The 12,413-nt window shown below is 50.0% G+C and overlaps 1 protein-coding gene across 1 annotated transcript in view; it reads left to right on the forward strand.

Annotated features, from left to right (window-relative positions):
- Clstn3 (calsyntenin 3) overlaps positions 1–3,101 on the forward strand; it is a 29,293-nt gene extending 26,192 nt beyond the window's left edge. Inside the window, exons 18-19 of the mRNA XM_005378860.2 lie at positions 1,684–1,886; positions 2,092–3,101. Coding sequence (XP_005378917.1) covers positions 1,684–1,886; positions 2,092–2,232 — 344 coding nt within the window. The 3' untranslated portion in view covers positions 2,233–3,101. The remainder of the gene's footprint in view (positions 1–1,683; positions 1,887–2,091) is intronic.
- Positions 3,102–12,413: the final 9,312 nt, after the last annotated feature.

Consider the following 12,413-nt stretch of genomic DNA (forward strand, 5'->3'; position numbering starts at 1 on the left):
TCCCCCATTCCCAGGCAGTTGAGAAACCTTTACCCTGCCTGGCCCATCTCCTTGGAGCCACTGCCCGGGAGCCTACTTACCATGCTGCTCTGGCAGAGTCAGCTCTGTCTGGCAAGTGGCCTCATGTGGGCTATGGGTCAGGTCAGGACAGGGACGCATTTGGCAAAGTGCCCGCAGGGCGGCCTCCAGGAGGTGTGTGGCTGGCAGTCTCGCTCAGGCAAGGCCTTCTGCACATACCTGCTTGGCACTGGAGTGGGTGACGGTGAGAGTGTGCTGGTGGCTGGTGAGGAGGTCTTTTGCAGCAGGGTGTGGAGGGCTCTTGGGCCATCTGCTTCTCTATGCTCTGCTCTGTCTCGACACAAAAGTCTCAGGATGTCGGTAAAATTGGGGCTGGGCTGGAATGTAATGTGTGCGCGTCCAGTGGCTTGCCTGTGTGACGCACACATGGACTAGTCCCTTAGTGAGAGACTGGCTGCCCTGGATCAAGCTGTCTTGCAGGGTGTGGACTCATGTGGCCTGTCATGACTCAGCTGCCCACCAAAGCCCTGGGCCTGTGGGTGCATCTGTGGGGTCTCTACCTGCATTTGCTGTCCTTGGGGCTGGAGACCACCCTGCTTTGCCTCCTTGTGCCTCTCCGAGTGCTGTGTGTATGTGTGCTGAGGGGGAGCAGGGCCGTGCTCATGGCTGCCTCCTCCGTGGCCCTTGCGGCCCAAGCCTGCAGTGTTTACGTCCTCCTGCAGGGCCTTGCTTGGTCTGCTCAGCTGGCAGGGAGCTGGGTGGCTCTGCACCTGTGGCTCTTCCGTGCCTTTCTGGAGATGCTGAGACGCATTCCATTAATTCCGCTGTTTGATCAGGTGGCCAGGTGGATGGTGAGGGCAGGTGTGCAGGCCAGCAGGGGCTTGGCTCAGGTGTGGGGTGTGGTGACCTTTGTCCAGCTGTGTGCCCGTATGTTTTTCCTGGGCCTGTACCTGTGCGTGCATGTCTGTCTGTCCACCATCAGCTCTCAGGTCCGCGTGAGGGTGCAGGTGCCCTTCCGCCTCTCGCTGCCCATCAGGATCCACATTCCCCTGAACCTGGGCCTCAGAGTGAGGCTGGCGGGTGGGAGGAGGGGGAGTGCTGAGAGAGAGGCAGGGGCTCTGCAGGGGGAAGCTGGGAAGGAGCAGAAGCCCCAGACATCCAGAAGCCTGGAGCCCACGAGGAGGGAGGTGTCGTCAAGCAGGAGCGAGGCCGGTTCAGGTGGGTAAGTGAAGGAGCTTCTCCTTCCCCTTGGTCCCTGATGTTGGGGCCAATCGCTCCTCCAGGAGGGTGTTAGAGTCTGCTCTTGCCCCAGTTCAGCTTGTGTGACTGCCCCTCTCCTTTCCCTCTCTCTGGGCATCTCTTTCTAGGTTGTGTGGTCTCTGGGGAAGGCACAAGCAGTGCCTGTCCTTGCCCTCCGCTTGTTGACATGGCGGGGCTGGCTGGGAGTGTCGCCTCCCCTGGCCCTTGCCTCCCTGTCTGTGTGCTTTGTGGTCCTGCTGCAGCTGCTCTGCTCCCTGACCTTCCTGGTGGCCTGTTGCTCTCCCAGCTTCTCAAGCTCTTGACCTGTCCTGGACCATCACATATGGTGGTCCTCTCTTGCTCGGGCAGCCTCGTTCCCCTTCAGTGCCCCACCTGGGCCCTACTCTCCTCCTGCTCTCCCTGCAGTGGTCCCCAGCGCAGCGACTCTCATCATTGTGGTGTGTGTGGGCTTCCTGGTGCTCATGGTCATCCTGGGCCTCGTGCGCATCCATTCCCTTCACCGCCGAGTCTCAGGGAACGGCGGGCCCCCGGGGACCTCCAGTGACCCCAAAGACCCAGACCTCTTCTGGGACGACTCTGCCCTCACCATTATCGTGAACCCGATGGAGGTGAGTGGCTCTGGGGAATGGAGGGTGGTCAGCAAAGACCTCCACTGAGGGACCTGGCCTTGCGTGAAAGCTCTGGCAGATCTTGGGAGGGAGGAAGGAGAAAGGTTTGGACTGGGGAGGAGGTGGGAGTGGTGGCTCCTGGAGGGGCGGCTTTGGGGTGTGGGCAGGCCTCCGATCCCTCTTCCTGTGTTCCTGCCCTGTCCAGTCCTACCAGAATCGGCAGGTCTGTGTGGCGGGGGCTGCTGGGGGCCAGCAGGAGGACGAGGACAGCAGCGACTCAGAGGCAGCTGACTCCCCGAGCAGCGACGAGAGACGCATCATTGAGAGCCCCCCACACCGCTACTAAGGCCGGGCTTCTGCCAGAGAGCAAGAGAGAATTTTGCCCTGGTGAGACAGAGACACCCAGGAAAGAAACAGAGGACATTCTGAGAGAAGAGAGACCAGGAGGGAGGCAGCTCGTCAGAACAAGCGTCCTTCAATCTCAAAACCCCCGTGGCCCTCCTGGTGCCACCCTTGCCCCTCCTCCACTGCCTCTGCCTTGGGCCTGTCCTTCCCTGGCTGCTCCTGTGGTACCTGGGGTGGCTGGAGGACCCTGGTAGCCCTTTCTGTCCCCATGGCAGAGGTCCCTTTACTCCCCCATGTCTGTCTGCCCCCACCAACCCCACGCAGTACTGGGAGGAGGCGTTGATAGCCAGGCTGGGCAGGGGGAGATCATGATACTCTTCTACCTGTCCTCCGCTGTCCTGTCTGGGGAGGCTGTCCTTCCTCCCTGGCACCTGCAGCTGGGCCTGGCCTGCTGCTCTTCCGATCTCACCTCTATTTCCATTTCACTCTGGGGATCCCTGCTCCTCCACTTCCCCAAGCTCCCTTCCTTTGTTGTCCTCTTTCCCCTCTGCCCTTGAAGTCCTGGGGTTCTACAGCCCCGCCCCTTTCTCCATGACTAGCTTGTGGCTGGGTTGTGGGGTTGGGAGGGGAAGCAGGAGCCCGGGTGTATTATATATAATGTATATTTTTTCAATGTTGTCGAGAGTGCAACCCCTGTGTCCCTGTGTGCAGCTCACAGCCTTGTGTGTGTGTGTGTGGCATTGTCATGTCCTGGGCTGGGGTAGGGGATGGGTGTGGCGAGTGAGGGACACACCCTAGGGTTTTCAAATAAAACAAAACAAAAGAAAAAACAAAAAAACAAAAAACAACAAAAAAAACCAAAATGCTCCAGAGCTGCCTCCTAGCTGCCTGATCTTGTGGGTGTGGGTGGCAGGCCCCCCAGGTGCAGAGTCACTTAGGTGTCTGAGCACGGTTTAGGGGAGCGGGCAGGAATGTGTGTCTTAGGTGCTCTGCCCGGGTAAATCCTCAGGACACCAAACTATTGGGAAAGGAAGATGGGTCTTACTTCCCTCAGCACCCCTAGAAAGAGACAACTCAAGGAGCCCCACAGGTGCCTGGGCAGATGTCTGGTGACTTGTGGGGGACATGGTCAACTCCTACATCTTCTGGAACATTCTGTAAGGAGGGTGTTAGTGCAGGAGTGCAGGACAGAAGGCAGGTGCGCTGCTATTTGGAACAAAGGGTCTGGAGCTTCCGTTGCTGAGCTGCCCTTGGGCTGTGGTTCCCCTGATGTGGCTGCTGAGTGGCTTCAGCCTGCCTTTTGGTTCTGTGACCCAGGACTGACCTAAGCCCCAGGTGGTTCAGGGCAGAACCAGATGAGTTGTTTCAGAAGTGTAAACTGCTGGTGGGAGTGTCCCTCCCACACTGCACCTGCCCCAGGAAGCACTGGGGGAGCCAAGTCTTGGTTTCTTTCTGTGGACTGAGAGCGTTAAGAGCTTCAAAAGGTTTCTCCAAGTTCTCTGTGACACGTTGTCTGGTGGTGGCAAAGTTCTCTGCTCTACCTGATGTCACTCAGCAGCCCCTCACCTCTACCAGGTGGCCTCATGCTATCCCAGGCTTATTTCCTGATTGGTATTTCTACCACGTGTGGTATCTCCACCTGGGCGTCCTTTGCCTCAGACTCAACTTTGTTCTGACTCTGCTGTCCTATTCCTCTCCCCTTCACCCAGTTACCTAAACCCTGAGGGTTAGTCTCGATTCCTCCCTCTCCCACTCTCCATGTCCAAATGATGTCTAGACCCCGTCATTGCTACCCCTTAAAGCCTCTCAGATGACTGTCTCTTGTGCTGCCGTTGCTGCTTCCTGCTTGACTCTTACCCTGTCCGTTTTCACCTGATCTGTTTTAAGAGGCTCTTCCCTACCCACTCTCGACTGTGACGTCGGGCTTCAGTTCAGGCCATCCCTAACTCAGGTCTCAGGTGCCATCCTCCTCTTTGGGAAACTCCCTATCTCCTGCTGTTCCTGTGCCTTGGCCCCTTCTGGTCCAGCCTCCCTCCCTCCTGGCCTCTTTGCCTGGGCACCAGTCACACAAAGTGCTATACTTCCTGAAGTCACTGGACTCTTGGCTCTGTGGCTTTGCGTGTAGTCTTCCTTCTGCTAACCGTGTTCTGTCCCCTGTGTCTTCTGTGCCCCTTGCTCACACCTCTCTGAGAGTGTTTCCCACAGGCTGTGGCACAGGTCTGTTTGGGTTCTCTCATCAGACCTGGCACGCAGCAGGGGTGTAGGAAAGGGTGAGTGAGGCGGTGTGTGGTTTTAGACGCAGAGAAGACTTACTAGTGGGAAGAGAGAGCTGTATTGGTGGGCCACTGGCCTGGGAAGTCAGGGGACAGAAGGTGGCCAGTCAGATGCCCTGCAGCAGTCTCTCCTGTCAGGGTCTGTCTAGATGCCAGGCTGTTTTGTCATTGTCTATGACAGCACTACATTTATCCTGGAGTCCTCTGAAGGTCACAGCCTTGGGACCATGCAGAGCTTTAGCTCTCAAAGGAGTTTGAGAGCGCTTTTGGTTTGTGGTCCTGAATTCCTGTGCATTCAACCCCTTTCTTCCCTCCTTTTATTCCCCTCGCTCATTCTCTTTGTCCATATCCACCGATGTCTGTGAGACCACAGCTTCCCATGCAGAAGAGTGGAAGCCATTGTTTCTGCTTGTCTTCAGGGCCTCCTACCTTGTGGCTGAGACTTGGGACTCAGGGTCTCTAATTACCTCCAGTTCAAGTTTTTTTTTTTAAATTTAATTTAATTTTATTTTTTGTCTTTTTAGAGACGGTCTTGCTATGCAGGTCAGGCTGGTCTTGAGTTCACTTTGTAGCCTGGGCTGGCCTCAAACTCACAACGATCCTCCTGCCTCAGCCTCCCATGCTGGGATTACAGGCGTGCGCCACCACGCTCGGCTCTCCAGTTCAAATTTTAGAGGCAGGGAGTGGCTAGGGAGGGGGTGAGTTAGTTGTGAATTCTGTCCTCCTCTGATGTACACACACCTTGCCTACTGCATGGCAGCCTTGTCTTTGTAGCACCTGGCCAATCTCTGGGCTACCTTAGATTATCTCTCTTGGGCCAAGTGTGGCCTCTTTTGGGGTCCAGCCACTTGACAGCAGCTTTCAGGACTCTCCAGTCAGAACCACTGACTGCTGTAAATTTATTAGAGGTGTGGCTTTCTCTGTTCTTCTTCTTCATTCTTGGGCTCTGACACCTCAGGACCCAGACCAAAATTTCCATCGTTTCCCTCTATAACAGCTGAGCAGGCAGAGATGCCACTGTGGGTGGACAGGGGTTACAAGCCCAGAGGCCTAGGGAAGATGTCAAACTCCACTTTCTCCAAACTTATGCTCTTAACTGCTGACTCACCCCTCTTCTGTCAGTCTCTGTCTTTGTCTCTCTCTTTATTGCACACATGTACACACGCGCACGCGTGCGCGCGCGCACACACACACACACACACACTGGGGTGTATGAATCACACACTCCACTTGGCATGAGAGAAGATGCCAAGTCTGCTGATGGAGGGAAAGGGCAGCAGGCAGGAGTCCAAATGGATTTTTATTTTGTTGCTCAAAATCTCCTGGAAAGATGTTTCCTGACGGCCTCACAGAAGCTGGCAAAGCCTCAGGATCTCAGGCTTTGGCAGAGTTTCCAGTTCACCTATTCCCAATTTAATTAGAAATGGCAAACATATTTCCCTTGGCCTCGCTCAAGTTTTTCCTCTCGAGGCTGGAGGCTGTTTTCCTCTTAAGTCCACTCTGCAGTGAAAATTAATTAGCTGCTTAAAAGGTGCACGATAAAGAGCTCTGTGCTTGGGAAAGAGCAGAGCCGCAGCAGCAGATACATTAACTACTATTTCAAGAACAACACGTGTTTCTCCTGATACTAAACCAGAGACCTGAATAGTCTCCTCCATGCTTTTGGGGCAGGTGGACACAAACACAGCACTGCTGTGCCCGTGCCGCGCATCTGGGACCCACCCTGCAGCTGGTGTGCCCATCGGCAATGCTTCTAAAATCTCCATACATCAGTCCCACCTTGGTGGCTTTCTTAGGGAAGGTCAAGGACCACAAGTCACTTCCTGTCACTTCTACAAAGGGAGGGTGGGCTGTGCCCATGAGACTCTCCTATGTACTGTGGGGACTGGCTTCCTGACCCCCAGCTTCTAGGGGATGCTGTCCTCACCCAGCGTCCTGCAGACACTCACAGTGGCTCCCTCAGGCTGCCTCCAGGGAGGGAGGGAGGAGGAGGTAGGGAGATGGATGCAGAGAGAGGTGGGTGAGCCCCTGGCAGCGGGTGTCTGACAGACAGAGGGGAGGGGTTGCCACGTCTTCTTCCACAGCCATGCTGGAGTCCCTGCCTCTCTTGCGGCACCACACTGCAGAGTGCTTAAAATACCCTCGCCCTACAGGAAAAGGACAGACCAGGGTCTAAATTTAGCTAGTGACTGTGGGTAGGAGGAAGGGGGATGGAATTCTGGGATGTGGTGGAGTTTTCCTTTGTTAGAAAGGAGTAGGACTGAATGATTAAGATGATGCTTTCACAGAAAGGAGTAGGAACCTTGTATCTGCTGGCAGACTCTAGTCCACATGGATAAGGGAGCCCTGTCCTAATTATTCAGGCTCAAAGACCCAATCCCAATTTCTGCAGCACCTCTCCTATATCCAGGATGTGTTTCCCTCAACCACACTTGCAGGCTGGGGCTGCACGGTTCCTCTGCCCAGGATCACAGTGTGGCTGGCTTTGGAGGACGGGGCTGTTAACAGGTGCAAAAGCCTCACTGGAGAAGGCTTTTGATTTGCCCCTTGGCCACTGAAAGAACAGCCTTCCTTCCAAGGCACCACGGAGACGGGAAATAAGTCCATAGCACATGACAGTGAAGTGAGGGTCACACAACTTCCTGAGGACAGCCAGAGTATTGGTCCTAGGTGGTCACGGCTGTTCACCGCTCTGTACCTTCGAGGTTGCGTACCCAAAGCACAGCTCCTGGGCCTGTGCTTGGCCTCGGGGGTCTATGGTTTATAGTCCATCTTTGGGTCTGAGGAAACCTTGAGCAGAGAAGGCTCCTCTTCCCAGGTGAGGTGGTGTGAAGAGGGGTTGAGAACAGGGACTTTGCCATCAGTGAGGCCAGTGTTCAAACCCCACAACTCAGTGTTGTCTTGGTGTCCAACTTTTATTTTATTAGTAAATGTTTGCCGTACATAGTGCTTCCATCCCTTGTAGGGAATTGGTACATGTACATGTACATCTTAATTCTTTGTTCATTCCTTTCTCCTTTCCTCCCATCTTTTGATCTCCTTCACATTTGGGAAAGATCTATCACCCTATTTCCTATTATCTGTCTTTCATTTTCCTCTTTATTTATATTTTGTGTTTCTCATAGAAAAGAAACAGTGTGACATTTAAACTTTTATGTCTGATTTGTTTCACTTAACGTTATGATCTCAATGTGCATCAATTTTCCTGCAGATGACTCAAGTCATTATCCGTCTTTATGGCAGAGAAGTATTCCATTGTGTTTAAATACCACAATTTATCAATTCATCTGCTGATGGACTTATAGGCTGCTTTCAAGATTTAGCTATTATGAATTGTGCTGCTATAAACGTGGATGTGCATATATCACTGTAATGTACTATCTTTGACTCTTTTGAGATAATATCTAGAAGGAATAGCTGGGTTGAATGGAACTTTTATTTTTAGCTTTTTGAGGAATCTCCACACTGATTTCCATGGTGGTTGTACTACTTTATATCCCTACCAACCATGTAGAAGTGTTCCTTTTTTAACAATAGAACTGTTCCTGAGTAACTTAGAACTGACACACCAAAGTGCACAGTAGTTTACTTGTTAGCAATCTTTTTGTCATTGATTGTCAGGAGATGGACAGAACTGTCCCTAGCCCCAGTGATGATGGAGTTTGTAACACCATCAAGTCTTGGGTAATTCCACTCCTGAGATGTGTGTGAAAATTGTTCAGGCCTAACTAAGCCACATCTAGTTCACTCTTACTATCACTGGGAACTGTATCATGCAACAGATAAGAATCAAATATGGAAGAGCCTATATCTCAGACTGTGAGGTTTGTCCACAAGTTCCTAAGCTACCTCCACCATCTCCAGCTGGCTCTAGGGTTGTAAATTTTATAATCATTTGGTTAATTGTACAGTCCTTAACAACAAAGTTGAATTTTGGAGATCTAGATTTTGGCTTTAGTTACTAAGAGTGTTGTGTTTTTTTCTTCCACTGAAAAGATGAGAAGGCATAGGGGCCCCTTGCATGCCATTTTCTTGTTAAGATGGAGAGGTGACTGAATTTACTGCAAACCCAAAGGCTAAGCACACAAATTAAGAACATTCTAAGAATCAGATTTGCTCAGGGGATCAGGGAGGAACAAGTTAAAAACACAACACTGACAAAATAACAGAGAGTTTGGTATTGTTCCTGGAAGAAAAACAAGAGAAAGTTTTTTTTTTTAAAAAAAGGGAAGATGGCGGAGTGGTCAGCAGCAGAGAAAGACCCTCTCCAACATTTGGTGTTGACACTGGAATACTGCAACATGAGGAAGAGAAGTAGAGAAGTGGGTCCCCAGGCCCCAGGAAGGATCTGAAGCACGAATTGAAGCCCATAAGGAGAATGAAGAGAGAAATTTCACTGAAGAAGAAGGAAGAGGCAGGTGGTGCTTTCTTCTTGACCCAGAATCACTGTGTGGGAGGGGCTTCTTGAACCTGCAGATGCCCAGTGACTGCTGGTGTCTCCAGAGGCCTCCATGGAGAAGCACAGCAGAGCAGAGTAGTGGACTGCACCAGACGGCAATGGCTGGTGGTGAGGTGTTCCCACTGGGACTTCCTGCAAGACAGGGTGATTGGCCAGCAGCCATTTTGAAGGCAGAGCAACTGAGCTTAGGACTCAGAGTGACTGCTGGCTTCACTTAGCAGCTCCTGGCTCAATTCAAGACCAGAGGAGGCCTAGGGACTGCTGTGGGCTGGGTGCATCTGGTTCCAGCGTAGCAGCTGGAGGCCAACCTGAATTTCAGTGGAAATAGGGATGCAGGCTTGCTGAGATTATCCCCTTCAGTGCCACATGGTGGTTGCTGGCTTGCTGGGACTAATCAGTGTAGATCTGGACTCTGCTCACATTGTCAAGTTGCTAAATTGCCCAGTCTGGGTTTGAGGTTTTTTTTTTTTGGTACCAGGAATCGAACTCAGGACCTTGCGCTTATCAGGCAGGAGTTTGTGCTGCTCAGCTATACCCCTGGCCCTCTGCTCACATTGTCTACCAGTGGCAGCAAAGACATACCTTAAAGTGGACAGTTTTTTTCTTTCTTTCTTTTTCTTTTTTTTTTTTTTTGAGACAGGGTCTTGCTATGCAGTTCAGGCTGGTCTTGAGCTCACTTTGTAGCCCAGGCTGGCCTTGAACTAGCAATGATCCTCCTGTATCAGGTTAAACAACCCTTAGTTATTGCAGGTTGATCAGTCCCACAATCTCCCAAGCAAGTGGACAGCGAAGGCTTTAATAAGTGAGACAATGGAAGTGATTTCAGGGCTCCAGGAGGGACTAACTCTCTTATAGCTTCCATATTCTCTGAGTTTAGCTAAAGACTTCTCTGGGAAGCCCATATTTATTTGGTTTACAAACAAAGGAAAGGGATACTCAAGAAAATGTGGGAATCTGGCAGGACCTTGGGAAAATTTTCCCAAGTAGTAATTATGTCAATCAGGAGAACTACCTTATCTTTAGGTTGGTATTTATTGTAGGAATGTGGAGCCTGCAGCTGCAGTCTCTTTGTGGTTAATAGGGGTTAGAGGCAGACATCCTCAGCTGTGGCCTTACCTTGTCCTTTGAGGCATCACATCATTACCTTCACAAGCCAATACAGGCCTCATACCAGTGATCCATAGAGGTTTATTTACTGAGTCAACTGCCCATCTTTAATTTAGACAAGGTGCCTAAGCTTTGGACAACTCCCAAGTAAACATGAAAAGCCAACTGGTTAATAATTAAATCCTGCTCAGAGCTACTTCATAGTGGTCTCTGTCACTCCTGCCTCAGCCTTCTGAGTGCTGGGATTACAGGTGTGTGCCAACATGCCCAGCTTAATTTTTTTTTGTTTTTCTTCATTGTTCTTGTTTTCATATGTGTGAACATGGTTTCTAGTTTTTGTTGTTGTTGTTCTGTTCTATTCTTATTTTTATTTCTTTCTTCTTTCTTTCCCTCTAGTCTTCGGTACCAGTTTTCCAAAGTTTGTGTGATCCTCTTTTGTCCTCTGGCCTTGCTTCCAATCTTTTCCCTTTTCTTGTATTTCTCTATTTTTTTCCCCCTAACCTCTTTTAAGTTTCCTCCCCTGCGGATAAAATTGCCTTATTGAGGGCTTATTTATTGCATACAATTTTCTGGTTTGTTATAGATTTTGTTATACAGTATAACCACAAATCTAGTTCATTTGGTTAAAGGTGGCAAATTAATAGTTAACTCAGTTTGTCATTTTTTAGGCTGTGTTTGATGCTATTGTTATTGCTGATTGTACCACTTTAGCCAAAGTAGACATAATTGTTCTAACCAGTTATTCTTCCTGGTATACCAAGACTGAGATTGTCTAAGGGTCGTAAAAAAATACTATAGACCAGTGCCAAAAAACCAGGGGCTGGTCCAGGTAGGCAGCAACTTTTCATCCCCAATAAACTGAAGAAGTTAAGATTTTGCAACAGGCTCAAAACCCAAAAGATAGCTATATTGGAAGACAACTTTGAGAAGTAGTCATTTCCTAAAGATTCTAAATACTAGCAATAAAGCTACTCACCAGAGGCAATTTACAAGCATCAACCCAGAAATTAAAATTAAAAAAGAAAAAAAGATTAATTAAGACAGAAGAAGAAAGAGATTTCATTGGAAGAAAGGATGATGGACTTTGAGGACAGGTTAGATGTGTCTGAAAGGAGTATGGGGTTTTAGAGGCCAGGCTGGGGGCAGGAATGAAAAAGAAAAGTGGATGCCATATCCACTAGAAAAGAGAGGACTGGGGCTGGGGATTTAGCTCAGTGGCACAGAGCCTGCTTGTCAAGCGCAAGGTCGTGAGTTCGATTCGCAGTACTGGAAAAAAACAAAAAACAACAACAAAAAAAAAAAAAAAAAGAAAAGAAAATAGAGGCCACTATGATTTGGATAATTGTCACCTAAAGGCCCAGGTGCTGAGGTTTAGTCCCTAGCCTGTGCCCTTGGGAGTGGGTAAGGGGAGGAAGTTAGGTCTGGGGATAACCGGAAGGTCAGAGGGGATTGTGCTGATATCTTCTTCTTTCTCTCTCTTTTCCTTCTTGGGTGCCCTGAGGTAAGCAGCTTCCTCTGCCTCGCACTTGCACTATGATGAGCTGCCTTGCCACAGGCCCTGATGCAACAGGACAAACTGACCATGGACTGAACCCTCCCATATTGTGAGCTAAAATAAATCATACTTTTTAAAAAGCAGATTATTTCAAGAATTTGTTAAAGTAATGGAAAGTGAATGCAGAAGTCACTGACAGGCCTGTAGAATCTGGTGTGACAAGACAAAACTAAAGGGAATGCAGAGCTGATTAGATGAGGGCAGTCTTCCCAAATCTAGATGAGTGCAGTAGCAGCCATCTACTGAAGATGGGATAGAGCACAGTGCAAAAGACAGCCCACTGATGTGAACTGTGGCCAGCAGAGACAAATCTTCCACCAGTGAGATTATCCCAGCTGTGTAACCCTGGCTTTCTTGTCCTGCTCTTTGATCTGATTACCCAAAGTTAAAGGAGGAAAGGTTTAATTAGCTCACAGTTTGTAGAGGCTTCAGTTGATAGTTGGCTGGGTGGTATGGCAGAGGGGGATGGCAGGGAAGAAACAGTGTATAGCAGGCAGAAAGCAGAAGGCAGTGAGACAGTAAGCAGCAAGTGACAAGCAACGAGCAATGACAACAGCTCTCTTTCTCTCTCATATTTTATCCAGGCTACCCAGGGTGGGTAGCACTCACACCCTTAATCCTAGCATCATACCATGAATCAATCCCATTGTCAGATACCCTAGATCCAGCCACTTCTGAGAAGCCCCACCTATGACCACATGAGGCTTTGGGGGGACATCTAGACCCAAGCCATAACAATGACTTAAACAACAAACATTAGGCTTAGAAACGGTATTATAACATATTAG

The sequence above is a fragment of the Chinchilla lanigera genome, unplaced genomic scaffold, assembly GCF_000276665.1.
Source record: "Chinchilla lanigera isolate Chin_1 unplaced genomic scaffold, ChiLan1.0 scaffold00012, whole genome shotgun sequence".
NCBI classification, from domain to species: domain Eukaryota; kingdom Metazoa; phylum Chordata; class Mammalia; order Rodentia; family Chinchillidae; genus Chinchilla; species Chinchilla lanigera.